General features: G+C 39.3%; 3 protein-coding genes across 3 annotated transcripts; all 3 read right to left on the bottom strand.

The window, feature by feature from the left end:
* Positions 1–4604: 4604 nt before the first annotated feature.
* On the bottom strand, positions 4605–7360 carry LOC141908324 (myosin regulatory light chain 12B-like). The gene is made up of 4 exons (XM_074798325.1): positions 7258–7360; positions 6713–6842; positions 5564–5804; positions 4605–5037 (listed from the first exon to the last, which is right to left on the bottom strand). The coding sequence occupies exons 1-4, from the start codon at positions 7350–7352 to the stop codon at positions 4835–4837; spliced, it is 669 nt and encodes a 222-aa protein (XP_074654426.1). The 5' UTR covers positions 7353–7360; the 3' UTR covers positions 4605–4834.
* A 6993-nt stretch (positions 7361–14353) lies between these two features.
* LOC141909042 (serine protease 30-like) lies at positions 14354–15407 on the bottom strand. Its single transcript, XM_074799373.1, has 3 exons — positions 15287–15407; positions 14989–15131; positions 14354–14641 (listed from the first exon to the last, which is right to left on the bottom strand). The coding sequence occupies exons 1-3, from the start codon at positions 15351–15353 to the stop codon at positions 14480–14482; spliced, it is 372 nt and encodes a 123-aa protein (XP_074655474.1). The 5' UTR covers positions 15354–15407; the 3' UTR covers positions 14354–14479.
* A 3248-nt stretch (positions 15408–18655) lies between these two features.
* On the bottom strand, positions 18656–21193 carry LOC141908310 (myosin regulatory light chain 12B-like). The gene is made up of 4 exons (XM_074798301.1): positions 21091–21193; positions 20555–20684; positions 19614–19854; positions 18656–19088 (listed from the first exon to the last, which is right to left on the bottom strand). Exons 1-4 carry the CDS (start codon positions 21183–21185, stop codon positions 18886–18888), a joined length of 669 nt encoding a protein of 222 aa, XP_074654402.1. The 5' UTR covers positions 21186–21193; the 3' UTR covers positions 18656–18885.
* Between the last annotated feature and the right edge of the window lie 6014 nt (positions 21194–27207).

Raw genomic sequence — 27207 nt, 5'->3', positions numbered from 1 at the left:
CGACCACTCGCCAGTCGTGAAAGTGTGACGCTACAAAGAGGTAGATAGGTCAATGAGAAATGTGACCAATTAGAGTTGAGCAATTTCACATGTCTGGGTTTTCTGGGCCAATAAACTGAATCAATGATGAATTTAAACCGATCTAAGTCTCAAACGTCTATATGTGAAACTGTGGCCTGAATGATATACCCAACGCCAATATTGGAAACGCCTAGATATTAGATATTAGAAACGCCTTCCTTTCAAACCGTATATTTACATAGACATGAATAGATAGATATATTCTTTGAACTTCGTGAGTTATGATTTGCCGACTAAATTTTTTTATTTGGTGCAATCAATAAAGTCATCTCTGAGAGAGCTCTGTCAATGGGGAATCCGTACAACCAGCTATCCCACCAGATGGCGTGAAGAGTGGTTGGTCGTCCGTTGTCAAAATCAGTTCATTTTCAATGAAATTTGAACTGACATTTAGACCCCCGAATGCATATAATACACACAACACTCACCAAATATACGATTTCATTCTTCTTCTCGGATATCGGTATAGTTTTCATAAATGATTGATTCATTTAAGAGGAAACTTCAGATTTAATTGAAATTTAGAAGAAATCGAAGCAACACTCATCACCTCAATGAGAGGTATTATACGTACATCAGGACTATATATACTGTCGACACCTCGCGGGTCCTCGCCTGCCATACCTGGAATCCTTGATTGCCACAGTAGCACTCTGGGTGCCCCATTCATCTCAGACTCATCTCATCTACAACAAGTTTGTCTTAAAACATTGAAGGCCGACTTTCTAAATTTACCATTTGTCAAGCAATAAATGATAAAGTTTACTGAAGAATCGATGATAGAAAATGCCAAAGCGATTTGTCTAAAACCAACGATTGCATATATCCTGAAGTAACCTAATCCTGCAAGGCGATCCACGAAACACAATCCTTCACAAATAATAAACAACAAAACTACCGATAAAACCATCCTTAAAACCCTCATTTCCCTTCTAGACGATTCATTCGTTACACCGAGCTCTGAACGTCGAGAAACCCGACGGTAAAATGTCGCAGAAACAAGAACTAAATTGATTAAGATCAAGAAGCAAAGTGGAAACGTGACAGTCAGATAAAAGAAAAAATACTTCTCAGAAATAACGTAATTCCACAGTCCAGTTCTAATACGGTACCGTATCCGTTTGGTACGCCATGTAATATACGGCCAAAAGTATGGGCATTTCATGAATTCCAGGTGGTTTTTTGGTAAGAAATGAATAAAATGTCCACAAAAACCAGCCATTGAAATGAACAACATTACGTTCAGTGAGATTAGGTTTTTGGGAATTTTACGAGATTTTATTGGAAACAATACGACGATTAACCGCTCTAAACTGAGCAGTACAGTGCACCAGTTACGAGTCATCTGAAATATGTAAAAAAGCGGCAAGGCGACTGAGATGAAAATCCAACCGAAATTCCATTCGTTAACGCGAAATATGATATCTCCCAAAACGGCGTAAATGTATGCAGTTCTGAGTGGATAAAGAATGAACGTAGCGATCATAAACAACAGATCGTTTATAGCAAGAATTTTGATAAGAAAATAAACATCAGATTTGAAATGTTTTAAAACTAACAATGTGAATGCGTTGAATATTATACCCAGTACTGAAGCGGGAAGATAGCAGCCCAAGTAGATGTACACACCGAATCTAAAACTAAGCATCGTAGGACGAGTAAGAAACCTCTGACATCGGTTGAGCCGCATTGCTGGACCACTCGTTGTAGTTATAAAACTAGAGATGTTAGCAGCCATCTTTCATCAGCTGTACAAAATCTGTTTATAAGGCTTCTCTTATGTCCAAATCCGTTAGAATACCTTTGGATATCCAAGTTATATGTCTGTTCTTTGACTTATGCTCGGAAGATTTATTGTGAAATTATGTGTCTTTCCATGTATCAAGTCATATGTTCTAATGTATCCAAAGTAAATTGAATCTAAAATGTCCAGATTTTTTTCAATTAAGCTTCCACCAATCAACCGTAGGCTACTAATACGATTGATTAAATATGATTCTAATATGATTCTATTCAATCTTTTTATACATATAGACATTATGGAACCAGTGGTAACTGTAATATGATGAACTATGCATTATACAATGGGTATAAATATTTGGAATTTCGCTGGGCCTCCCGTTTCCAATGCTTTAAGTCATACGAGCTACATAGATTTTGAGAAGGGTTACATGCTTATCACACGGGCCGCTCTGGGGGGGGGGGTCGGGAGGGGGTTGGAGTTGTAGTAGTTGGATTGACCAAATTCTAGATCGAAAGCTATCCTCCAAGTGAAACGACGAAGGCGTTGCACATCAACGCCATCCGCATCGTCCCCCGGCAGGGATTCGAACCTGATGACATCGAGATTCGCCACGGTACGAGACCCTGCCACACTAGACCGAGTGCGCAGCTATACAATCAAAAATCCCGTTTTATTACACCCTGGGTTTTCCCATTTATAGTTCTTCCGTGAAATTTGCTTCAGCGATTATACAACGAGCAATCTGATTGGTGCCGCAAGTTTCCGCGCAGGGTGGCAGGGGTTCGTGCTATCAGGTTCGAATCCGGGGTGGATGCGCCATCCGGTGTATGTTACAACGCGACGCCCCCTTTTAGATAAATTCGGATTCATGTTTCGAGGCCATTGGAAACGATCGCCGCCAACCAAACCGGGAAAACTATGATTTATCGCTCATACTCGTTATAGAATGAGCGACATTTGCAGCGCGCTTCTGACCTTGACCTTCCAGTAAAAACGAATGAATGACGTTTCGACTAGTAGTGGCCACGCCACGTGACCAAAAGGAGCCCATTGCGCCGGGAATCAATACGCCATAAAAAACTGGAGCCGTTTATTAGCGCAATGTTTTGATGTTTAACGAGATTCGTTTGCTAGCGGCCTGTTCGTATACACAGGCGGCAATATTCCATTTACAGATGACGATATTCGGGGCTATTTAAGCGGCACTTAAATCGCCGACACTGTGCGGGCAGCTGTAAGCTTATTACGCCGATGGGGTCTGACATAAAAGCAAAACTAGCGCAGCCTTTTAATGAATATAGTAAGTGTTGTATCAGCAGGGTTGATCTTTGATGTTCATGACGTCAACACGAACTGTCGGTATAGCTGCGCTGCTGGTAAAATAGATGCATAAAATCCGATAAATCTACTACAATACAGGGCGCAAGTTGCTCAAAAGTTGGTGGATAAATAAATACCATTGTAACAATCGATGAAGTTGCCATATGCCAACTACCCACTGGTTAACTCTAGCCAACTTTTGAGCAACTGGCCCCCGGTATATTACGTCAATTTCATGTAAACCGACAATTACCTAATAACAAGTTACTCAATCAATCCCCTCATATACACTCCATGTTTTTTTTTAATCACTTCTTCAACTTGACGATGATTTTCTCTAGAGTCTGAAACGTCGTCTCATTTGATGTAAGTTTTTGATCAATAAATTTCGATTTATTCTTTTAAATCTACATGTAATAGGTTTTAACCTTACCCACGATACCATTCGAAATGTTCGACAAATGAATTCGCTGAACAAACTTTACATCTAGACTTACATGTTGAATTTCCCTCACCGCAGTGTTCCAAGATATTTGACGGTTAGAGGTTATGCCCGATACGTCACATATACTGTTCATATGCGTAATATTGGCCGTCAAATGGCCGCATTACTTCAATTAGCCGCTCGCGCTTGGCGGAGAATACGATACCGATATGGCGCGCTGTGACGTCATGTGCATAATCTCTATGATAAAACGAGCGTCGAAACTTTAGGAGAATCTGATCGCGAAGGAGCCCTTTACTTCGATGACGCGGATGTAAGCTTCTTTCGAGTAAAACCCAACGTAATCCTCGTATCATATTCTCAAAGGAATTCAAGCCGTTGTAAATGCAATAACGATTTAAGCATTGTTCCGCCTTTGATTCGGGAGATTTTCACTAATAACTTTATGATCTGGTTAATGAATTCGAATCGGTGAATCAGATTCAATCAGCGAACGAAACAATGCTTTTCTTTCATTGGCTCGTCATGAATGCAGCCGTTAATTTGAATTCCGGAACGATGACTGGCGCTATAAAGAAAGAAGTGTGATCGTCAGAATTGCGTAATTGATTCGATTTATTTCTTTTCGATAACGTGTAACCTTATCCGTCATTGTTTATAGTTTTTAGTACATAATGAAAAACATTCACTAAAATCTTTGAGACAACCACATCCAGGACTGGGTGGACCTTGATCTCTATTTTCAGTCTTCCAATGCAGAAATAAAGCAATTAACGACGCGTCTAGTTGAACTCGGGTTAGTCTTAAGAGTTCATATGCGGCACCAGTCATTGGCACAGAGAAATTATCATCAGAATTCGGCTTGCTGCAGTAACATTACCGATAACTCCATCGAACCGAGTCGATCTACACGACCTACCACGTGATCATCGATCGATTGAATCGGTGTTAAATAAAAAATTCAAATAAGTCGTAAATAAGTCGAAAACAAAATCAACTTTAATAAACTATCCTTTTATACGCGTAGATCAAAGAAAGAACACAACATACAGCATACATTTTCCTCTATATTTCAGTCAGCAGCGAAGTAGTTTTCAGTTGTAATGCTAAACATGTTGCGTAAAATTCTTACAGCCTAAATTCGACCCGAAAACTGTGGATCGATGTTTACACAATTTGATAGAATGCAGGGAACCTGACAGATTAGCGTAATGCATAATAGATTTTTAATCTTCAATTCAATTCTATTTCGGTAAAGTAACTGGTCCCCGGTTCTCATCTGCGTCTATCTCGTTAGTGCCGTGTTTAAGGGTCCTCGTAAAATCGAGGTACGCAAAACGCCCCCTGGTGATCGGTGCGGCGCCGAATAGTTCGTCAACCTGATCGTCCGACCATCGGTCTCCCATCGTCGTCATCAACTCGCGAAGATATTCTTCCGAAATAGTTCCTGAAAGAAGATTACGTTTGTGAAATTAAGTTCGGTTTTATAGACTGGGTCCTATCGTTGGCGTCACTCGATTTGAAAAATAACTGAACCCTAAAGCCCAACGCACACAGCAAGGAAAAAACGTTTTTTTTTCCTCGCGAAAAAACGTTTACGATGTTTTTTTTCTTGTTATGCCAGTGCATTGAACGTTTTATTGTTTGAGGGTAAAACGTTGTAGCAAAACCCTTTTGTGAAAATCGTGTTTTCTTTTTTGTTGAAACAATCGTTGTGCCGTGTGTGGCCGGTATTAGACCAACCCTTCACCCGGATGGTAGTGCATTAGTTATTTACAAAATAAAGTGACATGTCATAAGATCCAGTGAATACGAGACAGCGAGGGTAAGTACAAATAATGAACAATTAACGCAACACCCAGAGAGCCATATGAGGAAAGCGGTACGAAAACTTCATTCAGAGTTTTTCAAACTCTTCATTTTCAAACTTCTCGTTCCACGTACATGAAAAAAACGACTGTATAACAACCTACCGGTTCCTTCCGGATCGAAACAAGCGAACGCGTTACGAATGACATCCTCCGGGTCGGTGCCGTTCAACTTCTCGCCGAATAACGTCAGAAACATGGTGAAATTCAGCGGACCCGGTGCTTCGTTGATCATCCGCTCCAAAAACTCATCTGTCGGATTCTTGCCAAGTGACGTCATCATTTCTAAGAGGTCATCCTTGTCGATGAAACCGTCTCGATTCTGGTCGATCATGTTGAAAGACTCCTACACACGCCGTCGTTTAGAGAAAATCGTAACATTGCTATATAAACATCTTAATTTAGCGATTGGGGGATTTTCATGCGCAGAATGGCGTTGGTGGTACGAAAGCTTTTACGTATAATCGTAAGGATAGCAACGATGATTTGTGAAAATATCCGATCGTAAAACCGATCGTAGAGGTACCGATTAAGTTCGTTAGCGCAGATAGGTGGCAGAGTTTGTTGCTTCTGAGCTGGCGAATCTTCGATGCCCGTCACGTTAGTTAAGCATTGATAAAACACTATATACGTGTGGTGACGATAATAAAATCCCACAATAATAACAACATTTATTCAACGTTTCGTACTACATGTACGTTCTAATATTTCTGAAGATGACTATTAGAATATAGTCAAAACGTCGAATAAACTATACTAGCTCAAGGAATACAGTATTCCTGAAGATGACTATTAGAATATAGTCAAAACGTCGAATAAACTATACTAGCTCAAGGAATACAGTATTCCTGAAGATGACTATTAGAATATAGTCAAAACGTCGAATAAACTATACTAGCTCAAGGAATACAGTATTCCTGAAGATGACTATTAGAATATAGTCAAAACGTCGAATAAACTATACTAGCTCAAGGAATACAGTATTCCTGAAGATGACTATTAGGATATAGTCAAAACGTCGAATAAACTATACTAGCTCATGGAATACAGTAATTCCTGGTCGAAACGTCGAATAAAGTACTAGCTCAAAGAAAACATTTTCGGACTTTGTATTTCGACATTATCATTGTAGGATTCTCTCTATACCAACGTTACAGTTTGTTCTTAGAGTACCAGTAGCAAAATGAGAGGTTCATTGGCAATAGATTCCAGGAAGCTATGATCTCACCCCGTCTCATTCCCGTGAAGCCTTACCTTAAATTCCTGTATCTGAGCTTGATTGAACATAGCGAATACATTCGACGTGTATCTCTGAGCGCGAGTGCGATGTTTCTTCTTAGATTTTACACTGGCCATTTTGTTATTTTCGTTTGATAGAAAAGTCCTTGAATTCAAGAAGTACATATTGTTTACGAATATTATGATTACAGGACCGCCCGAGGGGGAGCTCGGGGGTATCGAACGAACCCCCTAAACTGAAAGTGCCCTTCAAAAAGTCAGTTTCAAAAATTCGGGTCAAGATTTTTGTTTAAGTTTAAGTTTATTGAAAAAATCATACGATCTGTCCTTTTTCAATGGAAAGTGCATGGTAGTGCAACTTGTCTTGAAATAAAACTGTCCCTCTTAAAAAAAGCTCGGCACGGACTTTGATTATTCATGTGCATAATACACATGCATATCATATGCTCAGGATACGCTTTATCATGACGAGACTTCTTAGGAGCTCTGACACATTATGATATTATACGGATAATTATGAAAAACAGCGCGAATGAATGTGTACAAAAATAAAGACTTACTGTTGGATGAATGATGATTTCCTATGTAGAAATACCTGCCTACTCCAGCTGTGTAGTCTGCACAAAATGCTGCACTGAACACAAGATCGATGCATTCTGTAGACGCAGTATATGAATCACTTCAAACCATTAGTTCCATCTGGAGGGATACTGACGAACCACGACGATGTGTGCATTAATAGATGCTTATCCAGAGTCAGACTGTCGGGGAAAGAGAACTATACAATTAACAAACCGTCTGAGAATCAAAAGTACGAAATGACAGAATAGAACTCATGCACAGAAAAAAAATTTTTCAAACGTTTGTCGTTGTGAGCGATCTAAAATGTTCCATACACAGGGCGCTGATGCGTGTGGTACCTGATTCGGGCCACACTAAAAATGTTTCTGTGCAGCTAGTGGAACAATGAAAAAATGTTCATATGATATTGGCCCGTTTTCTCGCGCAAGAATTCAAAACTTCAGAAATATTTCCGAAAGATTTTTCAGTATGGCGCGAAACAGCCACTATAGATGCATCAAGAAATCTGGCAAAAATGTGGGTTCAAAATGCGGAAATTTACTTCCGCGTTTGCCACACGGCTGATTCATTGACAGCATCGGATTCTAACGATTAGATGTGTTATTCATCGCCTACTTTCATGGTGTATCGGTATCCGTGCTTCCTCCCCCGACAGCGATTCGAACCTGATGGCATCGAGATTGCCACGGTAGGAAACCCTGCTATACTAGACCGAGCGCGCAGCTACACGCGCAGCTGAGATGATGTCATTTAGCCAATCAGATATCCCATTTCATTTTAGTCCGGGTTTCCCCATTAATAGTTCTTTACCTCGGCGATTATACAATGAGCAATCTGATTGGTGCCGCAAGTTTTGGCGCGGCAAAGCTGCGCATGTACCTGCGCACCCAGTCTACTGTGGCAGGGGTTCGTGCCGCGGTTGAGTGTAGCGATGCCATCAGGTTCGAATACCTACCAGGGGAGGATGGTTTCCGTGTCGTTTCTTATCACAATGTAATACAACACAATGTCAGGGTGGAATTATCTACCGAGTTTTGTCCCAATCTGTTAGAATAACCAAGTCATTTTATAAGACTTGGTTATCTTTGTTGTTCGTGATGACTCTGTATGAATTAGTGTCGTCTGATTGTATTCTCGTGGAAATGTTATTTTTGTATTTTGTAAGGTTCATGCCTCAATATCATTCGATCTAACTAAGTTTGTAAGGGTTCAAGTGGATTGTGGATGGCAAAATAATACCGTCGACAACCCTTAAAGTTCTACGATATTCTTGTACATTGTTGCGATCCACATGAGAAATCAATCCACCCTAGAATTTCCGCATTTCCGTCGTGAAAATCCAGCTTCTTATGTCTAGCACTCACAACATGAAATCCAAATACGGAACAGAAAAACGGCTTTCTCAGTTGTTTAAAACAAGAATGTCTACCTGGTTAAGAACGTCTACTATCTGGTTATGCCATCAAAAAACGAATGTAAGACAAATTGCGTGTTTTTATTAAGATCCATAACATACATAAAACTTTATTGACGTACTTAAATCCAAATGAACAATTCATGATTTCCTCAGTACAATACAATGTATGCCATTAGGTGCCGCATTGGGCTTGATTATGTATGAAATTGAGACTTTAATTGTAGTTCAGTCTATGCGATCTCTCGGCGAAATCGCTTTATAACTGCCCCAAAATCTATGAAAGAAAAACAATGATGACGACGACGACGACGACGACGACGACGACGACGACGACGACGACGACGACGACGACGACGACGACGACGACGACGACGACGACGACGACGACGACGACGACGACGACGACGACGACGACGACGACGACGACGACGACGACGACGACGACGACGACGACGACGACGACGACGACGACGACGACGACGACGACGACGACGACGACGACGACGACGACGACGACGATGATAATAGTCCCAAATACTACTGAAAAATGTGTACTTTTACTTCTAATCTATGTCCTTTTTATTTTGATTGTATATCAGCATTTTTTCCCAATATGCAGTTAGAATCGTAATATATGTTTTTCAGTAGTATGGTGAAATACTTACCATAACACTTTGTATACAATAACAGATATCCAGGAGCACAAGATGTGCACCTGTAATCATTGATACCAGCTACACAAGTTCCTTCTGGACCACCACAAGGATTTGCAGCACATTCATCGATTTCTATAGACAGAATAAGTATGAAGATTTGAATTGTATATGGCATTACAGGCTACACTACTATCAGCAAATCCTGATCTGGTGGCAGTTCTTAAACGTTTACAATCATTTCTGACATTCTAATAACGGGGTTGATGAAAACTTACCGACGCATCTTCTGTTAACTACTTGATATCCGGCATCACACGAGGTACATGTGAAATCATTGATCTGATCAGTGCATTGACCGCTAACACCGCAAGGATTTGCCGCACAGTCATCGAATATGTCTACAGTGATACAGAGGAAGGATGTTTTAATCACTATTATAATTGTCAAATTATTTCAATATTTTCGACAGAACACTGGTCAGTCCATATAAGGTACTTGCATGACCTTTTATCAGTGCCGAGGGCAGTGTCTTATCAGTAGCTATTTAAGCACATGCATTCTATTTCTCTCGCTCTTAATACATATGGAAGGAAATATTCATATAAATATACCGATTAGAGGAATACGTCCATTATCTGGGGCACATCCGTTATTGTATTCGGTCGACGATTTTGTCTTAACAACGGCATTCGAATTTTCAAACAACAATTTTCCCTCGCACGAAGTTGCAGAGTAGTAAGTATGCCATATATTCTGAAAGATCACGAACGTAACTAGATCGCCCAATCGAGGTCGAGTAAAGAAAAAACGATAGGAGGCGATAACCAAACGTTGGAACCAGTTAAACTATGTTGCTAATGATAGTTTTTCCACACGCTCTGTGTAAGTACGCGAGACAACACTATAAGACCACTGGAACCACAGATAATCAATTATTTTCTAAATGCGAACAACAGTATTTCTAAGTTAAAATGCCATAAAAAGCAGACAGTAATAACTGTCTAATTACTTGAATCATTAATTACTTGAAATACACAATTACCTGAGATCGATCAATTACTAAACCGGTACCAGTCAGATCTATGTTGAATAAATGGTCGTATCTATCAGCAGCGGCATCTCTTTGGAAAAATCCGAGTGGCATTGGTTTCTGACCCTCGAAATTTGCAAAATTGAAATCCATCACATCAATGCTTCCATCCTGAAAAAGACGTTTCGTTTATCACATTTATTACATTACCATACTATACCACGAGAACGTCTTAAATGGTGGCGAATTAACGAAAAGTACGGACATACCTCGATAATATATCTAACTTTGGAATAAGAAATTGTACCATTAAATACTTTTTGAGTATCAGCATTGCCGGCGAACTTTGCGTAATTATTCGCTTCTCCGCTTTCCAAGGTCAAATATTCAAGAGGAGTTGTTTCCGGCGTGTCCATAAACTTACAATAGATCTTCATAAGTTTTCCCGAATTTGTCTGAATGTTATAATCGCCGTCGGTTATGCTACCAGTTCTTTTCAAATTCAGACAAGACGTCGGAGGTGGATTGCTAGTGACCGACGAATAATCGACTATCATTTGTATGGGAATGAACTTACTGTTAAAAAATAATGATTTTGCACTATAGTTTCAATGTCAAAATGTACATCTTTATCAGTATAATAACATATCCAAGCAGTTTGAGATGGTTTGAATATAGACACTATTGATTTAGTAATTACCAACTTTGGAGAAAGATATATTCAAACAGCAATGGCATACCTTTTTAAAAAAACTCATCTAAGGTCAAATATTATAATGATAATAATGATAATGGTAATAATGATAATGATTATGATAAATATCATCATAGTTCTGAATACTCTAATAATAATCTAATAAACATTTTTGAGATAGTGGAGTTCAGATCAGAACAGAACAGGGTTAGAGTCGGAGTTAGAGATACGCTGAATAAGTTCTGAAACCGACAAGGACCGATCTGCGAGTCGTGAGCTTCGGATATTATAGCGAAAAGGCCGACCTGCGAGTCGCGAGCTTTGACATACATCAAATAAATAATATTCACGTCAGATCATCGAAAAAAATACTTTAGATAGCATTAACCTCGTCTGGATTCGCATTTTAAGAGACGTTCGACAAAGGATCGCTTCCGATAGAGAGCACACATTTTTTAATAGTCTCTCTACAAAATACGCACAAGTTCACCTTTCTACTGATCGTGGAATCGGACGAGAATAAAGGATCGTCCATTCGTTTCACTACAATATAACCGTATATACACTTGAACTTGTACTTTAATTCTATTATTGCTCCATATAATATACAAGTTACATAGGAAATGACATGCAATAAAATATAAACATCAAAACACAGGAAAAACAGTACAAAAGTGGACATACATTGATAATGGATAACATAGGAATAGAAAATATTTGCAAATAAAATATGTGAAATGTAAAACAAAATATAGTACAACAGCAAGGAAACACTAGGTGGCGATCCAATCAAGTGAATAGAATATAAAAGAATCAAAGTGTTGAACGGAGGGCAAATAAAGAGTTAACTACATGTAGGTTACACACAAGGCTGGCAATTTCATCTCCGTTGTTATAAGACATCAAAAAATAAGAATTTATCATAAACACAAAAAGACTCAAACTCTGTGAAACATACAAGTGGGGACAAAATGGAAACTCTGGCAGGATGAAGTGAGGGACACTCGAGTAAAAAGTGGGATTCGTCCTCAAAGACTTTATTATCAGTACAGTACAGAGTCAAACCCGCAGAGGTAAGACGTAAAATAGAGAGAAAAGAGCCGCGAGAATCGTCTCGCCGTAGATGCCTACCTGTCCGGAAAAATTCCAGCCGATATTTTTCCTCCTCCGTATCCTCGAATTGTTTCACCGCTCAATCCACCTCCGGAATGTTTATTTGCGACTCGCCTAGGGAAAAATTCTCTGGCGTGTGTAGAGCGATAACCGCCATCACCACGATGCCATCTCTATACATAGAAACATCCCACTTTATGATATTATTTGTAAACGAATATTTGCACAAGAGAACATTTTGATACAAGTAATAAGCTGCATTTTTATGTACGTACCACCTCTTTGAATTCAAATCCTGTGCCGGTCAAATCCATGTTGAACGTACCAGCTGTAATTCCTTGCCCTTTACAACCCCAGCCCAGGCCGTAGGCGTAGTCTTTCTTCGTGTATTTCAATTCCCCGCTGGATTTCCTGTAGCTAGCGTCTTTCGCATCTATCTTCATGTCCTATAAGTTAATATATAACTACATATTTTTTTCTGTAAGGAAATATATTAATTGACGCAGTTGCATCGCGATATCGAGATTTCCTTAACCTAAGATTATATGGATCAAACGACTGTAACATTGATGATATCAAATAATATTTACGCCTGATATAAGAGTGTAAATCTTTTCGGTAAATTGCTTTTGTCTTTTTGTATTGATTGTACGACTATGCTATCTGTTTTTTTTTGGGAGGGGGGGGGGGGGCTATTTATAACTTTGTAATATTTGTGTCATTTCTTTATCTTATAAACCTGTGTAGTATCCTTCTACTTTTTGTATGGACTGATGAATGAATAAATAGAAACTCTTAGATAGGTTGATTCATGGACTCTTAAACGAGTATCTCGATGTATAAAAGAATATCTTAGATTATGTGGTATGGATACAGACAAATTTACGGCACATTGCAGCAGAGGTGAGACAACTTCGAAACTGAATCAGATACGAGTTATTAATGTTATTCTCAAAGTGGGAAACTGGACTATAATGCTGATGCATTCAATAAGTTTTATTGTAGGCAAACAGAACCAGAACTAACGAAAATTTTGGCAGTGCTTTACTGAAAGATTCTGTAATGAAAACGACGGAAAATAAATTTTCTGATTTCTGATTCATGGTTGGTCGTATACATCAGAATACGATAGTTAGTGATGGCCTACCTCTAGCCGAACGCGCAGTTTACTCCAATCAGCTTTAAAGTTGTATGGCGCATCGCAGCCTACTTCAATATAATTCTGTTCTTGTTGGACATTCAAATATTCTTTAGGATTGTTAGTCCCCATATCTTTACAGTAAACGTAGGTACTTTTTTCTTTGCCGTCATGTTGAAACTTAACCAAGTAGGTGCCGTCCGCGTTTTGAAAATACTCCCTCTTGTACCTTGAACATGGCGATTCACCACGACAATACGGCGCTGGATTTAAATAAGACAAGTAATGAGAATTTATTCATAAAATAGAAACATAATTTCAATAATAAAGCGAATCATTTCCCTTGTAGTTGATCGAAAATATACTTACTGTAACTCAGCAAATATGTCAGCATCAGTAAACCACCAATGTCTCTTAGCTATAGAATTGAATATTAATATTTTTATGTGAAAATAATCTAAAAAATTGCCGTAAAATTTTCGTAACCCAGATGAGCCGAGTTTTAACTGTATTCAAGAAATAAAATTGATTAATATAAAAGAGCTTTCAAATACTTTTCAAAAAAGTACATCATGTCTAATCCGTCCTTTTGCATAATACCCGTAAATCACTTGGAATATGAGCCAAACAAAGACTATTTCATGTTCTGAATCTGAAATAAGTAGAAGTTTAAGTAGTAAGAAAGCCCACCTTCTCCATATCTTGATCAGACGATGACTTCCTCCAGAATAATTTTCGAAGGGCCAAACGCTGTTTTATGTCGAATAACAACAACTAATGAGCAAATAGAAAGCTGTTGCTCGATCCGATTCACGGAGGTATAATTCTGATATCGACAGAATTCCTTTCATCAACGAATTATGATTATCTCCATGATAGAACAATCAATTAACGGTTACATGAACGCTTAATACGTGTAAAACAAAATGTGTTTGAATAGAATCAAAACAAGAATCCAATAACAATTATTGCAATAGTGCAACGATTAAGAATGATTGGTTACACTTGCAAGATGTCGGCGCCATCTCCATCTACATCGTATTGTACAATTGGAAAAATTACTGAAAGTATAACTTTTTGCAAGACTCATCTCTCGAACTAGTTTTGATTTTAAATGATAAATTAAACTTTTATTAGCATTGTCATATTCATTTAAAGTTTTTTCATTGTCTGTTGAATCCAGTCGACGTAACTTGACACTCTGGTGAATACGTCACGGTAATTATAGGCGCGGTAGTGACCAAATGACGTAATACCAACTTGAACCCAGGATTTATCAGGTTTTTCACACATCAACGGACCACCACTGTCGCCCTAAAAAGAGAGGGTTTAAACTGCGTTACGAAACACTCTGAGATTCGAGATGGTAATGTGTCTAATCAGGGGCGGATTTAGGGGTCCAAAAGGGCCTGGATCCCCTCCCTCCCCACTAAATTTGAAGGACCCCTCGAGCACCTCCACGGTCGTTGACCATGAGGGCAATGCCATATGCGTAGCTTGCATCGTCCTTACAATAACATTTCATACAGTCCCTAACTTCCCTGGACCCCACCCGTACGAACAATCCTAGATCCACCCCTGCTAATTCGATATTTCAATCTGAAATCATGAAACCGGGCGTCGGCTGGGTTCGTGTATTATGTAATATAAAGCGTCTTCACCGGACATGTGCCCTCCCAGCCGCGGTGCAGTCCAGCACAAATCATCGCCTCATGTACGTAGTCCTGTCTCCAGTTTCTAGAACATTGCGTACGGCTGCCGATAGGTAGCACCACTTCCCTAAGAACATCTGACGACACAACTCCTGAAAGTTATTTGGAAGAAAACTTGATTTTGCGATTTATGATTAACCTATTCAAATGTAAGCTATCGTTCATTCGCATATATCAACTATCAAACGGTGAATGAATTCTAAGATTGATTTCAAATTCAAATCACGATCTTTGAAATTATCCTTACTGCCATAGTATTTGGTACAACCCCATCCGGTAGCGATACATTCCTGTCCATCGCGTGGGAAACTCATATCATCATTTATCGGCAATTGAACCCTTTGTATCCGTTCAAACTCCGGTCCTGATGGCACCGGTTTTTTCAGCTTTAACAACGCAATATCGTTCACAATCACTGAAATGAAATGATTATTTTCTTTCATTTGATGGTATGGCGCCAATGGCGAGTAAAACCACATTGAACCAATAACCACTGTATATGTAGCAGTAATACCTACACTCAGGGTCATAGTTTGGGTGGATTATTACTTTCTCGATTTCGATATTCCATTGTTTCCAATCTTCTCGATTATTCTTGAAAATTCTAGAGAATGCACCTTTTACTTTATCCACGAACGAGGACTGAAAAAAAACTCACGATTCATTATGATTTTACGAGATATGAACGTATAGCCTCTGTCTTATGTTATAGTATATTATCTTATCTTTTAACGAGGACACTTCGATGCTTCACCTCTATATTCAGAGAGGCTAGATGTGCTGTCCAGTAACTTGGTTCAGCGTCATCTCCTCTGGAATGAAGCATATATATATATATATAAATTTTTAAGTAAATCATGTAACATGAAAATCCTCCACCAGTACTTATATTGAGTTCAAGTCAAAAGGGAGTCTGTTAATTTATAACTCTAAAGAGACAATGTTATCTATTATTTCCTGTACGGATAGTGGAAGACCTCTTTCAACCATCCGCACCAATATACACATAATCCACATAATATATATATATATATATATGTATATATATATATATATATATATATATATATATATATATATATATATATATATATATGTATATATATATATATATATATATATATATATATATATATATATATATATATATATATATATATATATATATATATATATAGCCTCTCTGAATATATATATACATATATATATATATATATATATATATATATATATATATATATATATATATATATATATATATATATATATATATATATATATATATCTGGGGGGGGGGGTCGGGAGGGGGTTGGAGTTGTAGTAGTTGGATTGACCAAATTCTAGATCGAAAGCTATCCTCCAAGTGAAACGACGAAGGCGTTGCACATCAACGCCATCCGCATCGTCCCCCGGCAGGGATTCGAACCTGATGACATCGAGATTCGCCACGGTACGAGACCCTGCCACACTAGACCGAGTGCGCAGCTATACAATCAAAAATCCCGTTTTATTACACCCTGGGTTTTCCCATTTATAGTTCTTCCGTGAAATTTGCTTCAGCGATTATACAACGAGCAATCTGATTGGTGCCGCAAGTTTCCGCGCAGGGTGGCAGGGGTTCGTGCTATCAGGTTCGAATCCGGGGTGGATGCGCCATCCGGTGTATGTTACAACGCGACGCCCCCTTTTAGATAAATTCGGATTCATGTTTCGAGGCCATTGGAAACGATCGCCGCCAACCAAACCGGGAAAACTATGATTTATCGCTCATACTCGTTATAGAATGAGCGACATTTGCAGCGCGCTTCTGACCTTGACCTTCCAGTAAAAACGAATGAATGACGTTTCGACTAGTAGTGGCCACGCCACGTGACCAAAAGGAGCCCATTGCGCCGGGAATCAATACGCCATAAAAAACTGGAGCCGTTTATTAGCGCAATGTTTTGATGTTTAACGAGATTCGTTTGCTAGCAGCCTGTTCGTATACACAGGCGGCAATATTCCATTTACAGATGACGATATTCGGGGCTATTTAAGCGGCACTTAAATCGCCGACACTGTGCGGGCAGCTGTAAGCTTATTACGCCGATGGGGTCTGACATAAAAGCAAAACTAGCGCAGCCTTTTAATGAATATAGTAAGTGTTGTATCAGCAGGGTTGATCTTTGATGTTCATGACGTCAACACGAACTGTCGGTATAGCTGCGCTGCTGGTAAAATAGATGCATAAAATCCGATAAATCTACTACAATACAGGGCGCAAGTTGCTCAAAAGTTGGTGGATAAATAAATACCATTGTAACAATCGATGAAGTTGCCATATGCCAACTACCCACTGGTTAACTCTAGCCAACTTTTGAGCAACTGGCCCCCGGTATATTACGTCAATTTCATGTAAACCGACAATTACCTAATAACAAGTTACTCAATCAATCCCCTCATATACACTCCATGTTTTTTTTTAATCACTTCTTCAACTTGACGATGATTTTCTCTAGAGTCTGAAACGTCGTCTCATTTGATGTAAGTTTTTGATCAATAAATTTCGATTTATTCTTTTAAATCTACATGTAATAGGTTTTAACCTTACCCACGATACCATTCGAAATGTTCGACAAATGAATTCGCTGAACAAACTTTACATCTAGACTTACATGTTGAATTTCCCTCACCGCAGTGTTCCAAGATATTTGACGGTTAGAGGTTATGCCCGATACGTCACATATACTGTTCATATGCGTAATATTGGCCGTCAAATGGCCGCATTACTTCAATTAGCCGCTCGCGCTTGGCGGAGAATACGATACCGATATGGCGCGCTGTGACGTCATGTGCATAATCTCTATGATAAAACGAGCGTCGAAACTTTAGGAGAATCTGATCGCGAAGGAGCCCTTTACTTCGATGACGCGGATGTAAGCTTCTTTCGAGTAAAACCCAACGTAATCCTCGTATCATATTCTCAAAGGAATTCAAGCCGTTGTAAATGCAATAACGATTGAAGCATTGTTCCGCCTTTGATTCGGGAGATTTTCACTAATAACTTTATGATCTGGTTAATGAATTCGAATCGGTGAATCAGATTCAATCAGCGAACGAAACAATGCTTTTCTTTCATTGGCTCGTCATGAATGCAGCCGTTAATTTGAATTCCGGAACGATGACTGGCGCTATACAGAAAGAAGTGTGATCGTCAGAATTGCGTAATTGATTCGATTTATTTCTTTTCGATAACGTGTAACCTTATCCGTCATTGTTTATAGTTTTTAGTACATAATGAAAAACATTCACTAAAATCTTTGAGACAACCACATCCAGGACTGGGTGGACCTTGATCTCTATTTTCAGTCTTCCAATGCAGAAATAAAGCAATTAACGACGCGTCTAGTTGAACTCGGGTTAGTCTTAAGAGTTCATATGCGGCACCAGTCATTGGCACAGAGAAATTATCATCAGAATTCGGCTTGCTGCAGTAACATTACCGATAACTCCATCGAACCGAGTCGATCTACACGACCTACCACGTGATCATCGATCGATTGAATCGGTGTTAAATAAAAAATTCAAATAAGTCGTAAATAAGTCGAAAACAAAATCAACTTTAATAAACTATCCTTTTATACGCGTAGATCAAAGAAAGAACACAACATACAGCATACATTTTCCTCTATATTTCAGTCAGCAGCGAAGTAGTTTTCAGTTGTAATGCTAAACATGTTGCGTAAAATTCTTACAGCCTAAATTCGACCCGAAAACTGTGGATCGATGTTTACACAATTTGATAGAATGCAGGGAACCTGACAGATTAGCGTAATGCATAATAGATTTTTAATCTTCAATTCAATTCTATTTCGGTAAAGTAACTGGTCCCCGGTTCTCATCTGCGTCTATCTCGTTAGTGCCGTGTTTAAGGGTCCTCGTAAAATCGAGGTACGCAAAACGCCCCCTGGTGATCGGTGCGGCGCCGAATAGTTCGTCAACCTGATCGTCCGACCATCGGTCTCCCATCGTCGTCATCAACTCGCGAAGATATTCTTCCGAAATAGTTCCTGAAAGAAGATTACGTTTGTGAAATTAAGTTCGGTTTTATAGACTGGGTCCTATCGTTGGCGTCACTCGATTTGAAAAATAACTGAACCCTAAAGCCCAACGCACACAGCAAGGAAAAAACGTTTTTTTTTCCTCGCGAAAAAACGTTTACGATGTTTTTTTCTTGTTATGCCAGTGCATTGAACGTTTTATTGTTTGAGGGTAAAACGTTGTAGCAAAAACCTTTTGTGAAAATCGTGTTTTCTTTTTTGTTGAAACAATCGTTGTGCCGTGTGTGGCCGGTATTAGACCAACCCTTCACCCGGATGGTAGTGCATTAGTTATTTACAAAATAAAGTGACATGTCATAAGATCCAGTGAATACGAGACAGCGAGGGTAAGTACAAATAATGAACAATTAACGCAACACCCAGAGAGCCATATGAGGAAAGCGGTACGAAAACTTCATTCAGAGTTTTTCAAACTCTTCATTTTCAAACTTCTCGTTCCACGTACATGAAAAAAACGACTGTATAACAACCTACCGGTTCCTTCCGGATCGAAACAAGCGAACGCGTTACGAATGACATCCTCCGGGTCGGTGCCGTTCAACTTCTCGCCGAATAACGTCAGAAACATGGTGAAATTCAGCGGACCCGGTGCTTCGTTGATCATCCGCTCCAAAAACTCATCTGTCGGATTCTTGCCAAGTGACGTCATCATTTCTAAGAGGTCATCCTTGTCGATGAAACCGTCTCGATTCTGGTCGATCATGTTGAAAGACTCCTACACACGCCGTCGTTTAGAGAAAATCGTAACATTGCTATATAAACATCTTAATTTAGCGATTGGGGGATTTTCATGCGCAGAATGGCGTTGGTGGTACGAAAGCTTTTACGTATAATCGTAAGGATAGCAACGATGATTTGTGAAAATATCCGATCGTAAAACCGATCGTAGAGGTACCGATTAAGTTCGTTAGCGCAGATAGGTGGCAGAGTTTGTTGCTTCTGAGCTGGCGAATCTTCGATGCCCGTCACGTTAGTTAAGCATTGATAAAACACTATATACGTGTGGTGACGATAATAAAATCCCACAAAAATAACAACATTTATTCAACGTTTCGACTACATGTACGTTCTAATATTTCTGAAGATGACTATTAGAATATAGTCAAAACGTCGAATAAACTATACTAGCTCAAGGAATACAGTATTCCTGAAGATGACTATTAGGATATAGTCAAAACGTCGAATAAACTATACTAGCTCATGGAATACAGTAATTCCTGGTCGAAACGTCGAATAAAGTACTAGCTCAAAGAAAACATTTTCGGACTTTGTATTTCGACATTATCATTGTAGGATTCTCTCTATACCAACGTTACAGTTTGTTCTTAGAGTACCAGTAGCAAAATGAGAGGTTCATTGGCAATAGATTCCAGGAAGCTATGATCTCACCCCGTCTCATTCCCGTGAAGCCTTACCTTAAATTCCTGTATCTGAGCTTGATTGAACATAGCGAATACATTCGACGTGTATCTCTGAGCGCGAGTGCGATGTTTCTTCTTAGATTTTACACTGGCCATTTTGTTATTTTCGTTTGATAGAAAAGTCCTTGAATTCAAGAAGTACATATTGTTTACGAATATTATGATTACAGGACCGCCCGAGGGGGAGCTCGGGGGTATCGAACGAACCCCCTAAACTGAAAGTGCCCTTCAAAAAGTCAGTTTCAAAAATTCGGGTCAAGATTTTTGTTTAAGTTTAAGTTTATTGAAAAAATCATACGATCTGTCCTTTTTCAATGGAAAGTGCATGGTAGTGCAACTTGTCTTGAAATAAAACTGTCCCTCTTAAAAAAAGCTCGGCACGGACTTTGATTATTCATGTGCATAATACACATGCATATCATATGCTCAGGATACGCTTTATCATGACGAGACTTCTTAGGAGCTCTGACACATTAACGGATAATTATGAAAAACAGCGCGAATGAATGTGTACAAAAATAAAGACTTACTGTTGGATGAATGATGATTTCCTATGTAGAAATACCTGCCTACTCCAGCTGTGTAGTCTGCACAAAATGCTGCACTGAACACAAGATCGATGCATTCTGTAGACGCAGTATATGAATCACTTCAAACCATTAGTTCCATCTGGAGGGATACTGACGAACCACGACGATGTGTGCATTAATAGATGCTTATCCAGAGTCAGACTGTCGGGGAAAGAGAACTATACAATTAACAAACCGTCTGAGAATCAAAAGTACGAAATGACAGAATAGAACTCATGCACAGAAAAAAAATTTTTCAAACGTTTGTCGTTGTGAGCGATCTAAAATGTTCCATACACAGGGCGCTGATGCGTGTGGTACCTGATTCGGGCCACACTAAAAATGTTTCTGTGCAGCTAGTGGAACAATGAAAAAATGTTCATATGATATTGGCCCGTTTTCTCGCGCAAGAATTCAAAACTTCAGAAATATTTCCGAAAGATTTTTCAGTATGGCGCGAAACAGCCACTATAGATGCATCAAGAAATCTGGCAAAAATGTGGGTTCAAAATGCGGAAATTTACTTCCGCGTTTGCCACACGGCTGATTCATTGACAGCATCGGATTCTAACGATTAGATGTGTTATTCATCGCCTACTTTCATGGTGTATCGGTATCCGTGCTTCCTCCCCAGACAGCGATTCGAACCTGATGGCATCGAGATTGCCACGGTAGGAAACCCTGCTATACTAGACCGAGCGCGCAGCTACACGCGCAGCTGAGATGATGTCATTTAGCCAATCAGATATCCCATTTCATTTTAGTCCGGGTTTCCCCATTAATAGTTCTTTACCTCGGCGATTATACAATGAGCAATCTGATTGGTGCCGCAAGTTTTGGCGCGGCAAAGCTGCGCATGTACCTGTGCACCCAGTCTACTGTGGCAGGGGTTCGTGCCGCGGTTGAGTGTAGCGATGCCATCAGGTTCGAATACCTACCAGGGGAGGATGGTTTCCGTGTCGTTTCTTATCACAATGTAATACAACACAATGTCAGGGTGGAATTATCTACCGAGTTTTGTCCCAATCTGTTAGAATAACCAAGTCATTTTATAAGACTTGGTTATCTTTGTTGTTTGTGATGACTCTGTATGAATTAGTGTCGTCTGATTGTATTCTCGTGGAAATGTTATTTTTGTATTTTGTAAGGTTCATGCCTCAATATCATTCGATCTAACTAAGTTTGTAAGGGTTCAAGTGGATTGTGGATGGCAAAATAATACCGTCGACAACCCTTAAAGTTCTACGATATTCTTGTACATTGTTGCGATCCACATGAGAAATCAATCCACCCTAGAATTTCCGCATTTCCGTCGTGAAAATCCAGCTTCTTATGTCTAGCACTCACAACATGAAATCCAAATACGGAACAGAAAAACGGCTTTCTCAGTTGTTTAAAACAAGAATGTCTACCTGGTTAAGAACGTCTACTATCTGGTTATGCCATCAAAAAACGAATGTAAGACAAATTGCGTGTTTTTATTAAGATCCATAACATACATAAAACTTTATTGACGTACTTAAATCCAAATGAACAATTCATGATTTCCTCAGTACAATACAATGTATGCCATTAGGTGCCGCATTGGGCTTGATTATGTATGAAATTGAGACTTTAATTGTAGTTCAGTCTATGCGATCTCTCGGCGTGGTGTGCAAGAAATCGCTTTATAACTGCCCCAAAACGAATTTCGCCAAACTTCTTTCCGGGTACATGCACATTTATATCCATGCGGTGCTAACCCACTAGCAGTGCAGGCCTTCGTAAAAATATTCCAACTACAACTACATTCTGAAAATTTGATAGATTTGCACTAATAAAAACGACAATAATTTATGATAATAGTTTAATTTATACAGCGCCCTTTCCACTGTGAAACAATGATCAACGCCGCTGTTGATAATGAAACTTCATATGCAGCTTTGAACAGGTTGGCATCTGAATGACAGAACTGATGTCTCTAAATTGAGGGAGTAATACGGCAAGAGTACGGTAGTGATAGAGTATTAGAATCGGCCACAGTGCCGTCAAATTTATAAAGTTTCATCAAAGGATCGGAAGATTTAGAGATAAAATAGAAAAACGACGGGACAAAACGGAGCCGAACAAAATGGAGCTATATCTATGAAATGGTTTACCAAGATTCACAGTGTTCTATGTGACATAAATGGTGACTTTATCAATTTGATTGTTCTTTTTGGTTGTTTAAAGTTGCGTGGCGTAGATTCAATCAATTTATACATTTTCAACTGAAAAAGCATTGAAAGAATGGTACGTACTAAGACACTTTCCGTCACGAAGTTCTTCATCATCGTCGCATTCGGTACATTCGTAGTCGTTTATCTTATTGATACAAGATTTATACGTCCATGACTTACACGGAAATAATAAACATTCGTTGAAATCTATGAAAGAAAAACAATGACGACGACGACGACGACGACGACGACGACGACGACGACGACGACGACGACGACGACGACGACGACGACGACGACGACGACGACGACGACGACGACGACGACGACGACGACGACGACGACGACGACGACGACGACGACGACGACGACGACGACGACGACGACGACGACGACGACGACGACGACGACGACGACGACGACGACGACGACGACGACGACGACGACGACGACGACGACGACGACGACGACGACGACGACGACGACGACGACGACGACGACGACGACGACGACGACGACGACGACGACGACGACGACGACGACGACGACGACGACGACGACGACGACGACGACGACGACGACGACGACGACGACGACGACGACGACGACGACGACGACGACGACGACGATGATGATAATAGTCCCAAATACTACTGAAAAATGTGTACTTTTACTTCTAATCTATGTCCCTTTTATTTTGATTGTATATCAGCATTTTTTCCCAATATGCAGTTAGAATCGTAATATATGTTTTTCAGTAGTATGGTGAAATACTTACCATAACACTTTGTATACAATAACAGATATCCAGGAGCACAAGATGTGCACCTGTAATCATTGATACTAGCTACACAAGTTCCTTCTGGACCACCACAAGGATTTGCAGCACATTCATCGATTTCTATAGACAGAATAAGTATGAAGATTTGAATTGTATATGGCATTACAGGCTACACTACTATCAGCAAATCCTGATCTGGTGGCAGTTCTTAAACGTTTACAATCATTTCTGACATTCTAATAACGGGGTTGATGAAAACTTACCGACGCATCTTCTGTTAACTACATGATATCCGGCATCACACGAGGTACATGTGAAATCATTGATCTGATTAGTGCATTGACCTCTGGAACCGCAAGGATTTGCCGCACATTCATCGATTTCTACATAGAATAAAGATAAAGATTTGAATTGGATATGACATTACAGGCTACACTACTATCAGCAAATCCTGATCTGGTGGCAGTTCTTAAACGTTTACAATCATTTCTGACATTCTAATAACGGGGTTGATGAAAACTTACCCAAATACTACTGAAAAATGTGTACTTTTACTTCTAATCTATGTCCTTTTTATTTTGATTGTATATCAGCATTTTTTCCCAATATGCAGTTAGAATCGTAATATATGTTTTTCAGTAGTATGGTGAAATACTTACCATAACACTTTGTATACAATAACCAATATCCAGGAGCACAAGATGTGCACCTGTAATAATTGATACCAGCTACACAAGTTCCTTCTGGACCACCACAAGGATTTGCAGCACATTCATCGATTTCTATAGACAGAATAAGTATGAAGATTTGAATTGTATATGGCATTACAGGCTACACTACTATCAGCAAATCCTGATCTGGTGGCAGTTCTTAAACGTTTACAATCATTTCTGACATTCTAATAACGGGGTTGATGAAAACTTACCGACGCATCTTCTGTTAACTACTTGATATCCGGCATCACACGAGGTACATGTGAAATCATTGATCTGATTAGTGCATTGACCTCTGGAACCGCAAGGATTTGCCGCACATTCATCGATTTCTACATAGAATAAAGATAAAGATTTGAATTGGATATGACATTACAGGCTACACTACTATCAGCAAATCCTGATCTGGTGGCAGTTCTTAAACGTTTACAATCATTTCTGACATTCTAATAACGGGGTTGATGAAAACTTACCCAAATACTACTGAAAAATGTGTACTTTTACTTCTAATCTATGTCCTTTTTATTTTGATTGTATATCAGCATTTTTTCCCAATATGCAGTTAGAATCGTAATATATGTTTTTCAGTAGTATGGTGAAATACTTACCAATACACTTTGTATACAATAACAGATATCCAGGAGCACAAGATGTGCACCTGTAATCATTGATACCAGCTACACAAGTTCCTTCTGGACCACCACAAGGATTTGCAGCACATTCATCGATTTCTATAGACAGAATAAGTATGAAGATTTGAATTGTATATGGCATTACAGGCTACACTACTATCAGCAAATCCTGATCTGGTGGCAGTTCTTAAACGTTTACAATCATTTCTGACATTCTAATAACGGGGTTGATGAAAACTTACCGACGCATCTTCTGTTAACTACTTGATATCCGGCATCACACGAGGTACATGTGAAATCATTGATCTGATTAGTGCATTGACCTCTGGAACCGCAAGGATTTGCCGCACATTCATCGATTTCTATAGACAGAATAAAGATGAATTTTGGAATCTCAGATTACAAACTACATGCATCAGGTATTCATGGGTACGAATTCTGAGCTCGTTGCAGTTCTGAAACGTTTACATTCATTTTTGATAGTTTGATAACGGTTGATGAAAACTTACCGACGCATCTTCTGTTAACTACTTGATATCCGGCATCACACGAGGTACATGTGAAATCATTGATCCGATCAGTGCATTGACCGCTAACACCGCAAGGATTTTCCACACATTCATCGATTTCTACATAGAATAAAGATAAAGATTTGAATTGGATATGACATTACAGGCTACACTACTATCAGCAAATCCTGATCTGGTGGCAGTTCTTAAACGTTTACAATCATTTCTGACATTCTTATAACGGGGTTGATGAAAACTTACCGACGCATCTTCTGTAAACTACTTGATATCCGGCATCACACGAGGTACATGTGAAATCATTGATCTGATTAGTGCATTGACCTCTGGAACCGCAAGGATTTGCCGCACATTCATCGATTTCTATAGACAGAATAAAGATGAATTTTGGAATCTCAGATTATAAACTACATGCATCAGGTATTCATGGGTACGAATTCTGAGCTCGTTGCAGTTCTGAAACGTTTACATTCATTTTTGATAGTTTGATAACGGTTGATGAAAACTTACCGACGCATCTTCTGTTAACTACTTGATATCCGGCATCACACGAGGTACATGTGAAATCATTGATCCGATCAGTGCATTGACCGCTAACACCGCAAGGACTTTCCACACATTCATCGATTTCTACATAGAATAAAGATAAAGATTTGAATTGGATATGACATTACAGGCTACACTACTATCAGCAAATCCTGATCTGGTGGCAGTTCTTAAACGTTTACAATCATTTCTGACATTCTAATAACGGGGTTGATGAAAACTTACCGACGCATCTTCTGTTAACTACTTGATATCCGGCATCACACGAGGTACATGTGAAATCATTGATCCGATCAGTGCATTGACCGCTAACACCGCAAGGATTTTCCACACATTCATCGATTTCTACATAGAATAAAGATAAAGATTTGAATTGGATATGACATTACAGGCTACACTACTATCAGCAAATCCTGATCTGGTGGCAGTTCTTAAACGTTTACAATCATTTCTGACATTCTAATAACGGGGTTGATGAAAACTTACCGACGCATCTTCTGTAAACTACTTGATATCCGGCATCACACGAGGTACATGTGAAATCATTGATCTGATTAGTGCATTGACCTCTGGAACCGCAAGGATTTGCCGCACATTCATCGATTTCTATAGACAGAATAAAGATGAATTTTGGAATCTCAGATTACAAACTACATGCATCAGGTATTCATGGGTACGAAT

The sequence above is a fragment of the Tubulanus polymorphus genome, chromosome 7 (genome assembly GCF_964204645.1).
Source record: "Tubulanus polymorphus chromosome 7, tnTubPoly1.2, whole genome shotgun sequence".
NCBI lineage: Eukaryota > Metazoa > Nemertea > Palaeonemertea > Tubulaniformes > Tubulanidae > Tubulanus > Tubulanus polymorphus.
This window is presented reverse-complemented; position numbering and strand designations above follow the sequence as displayed.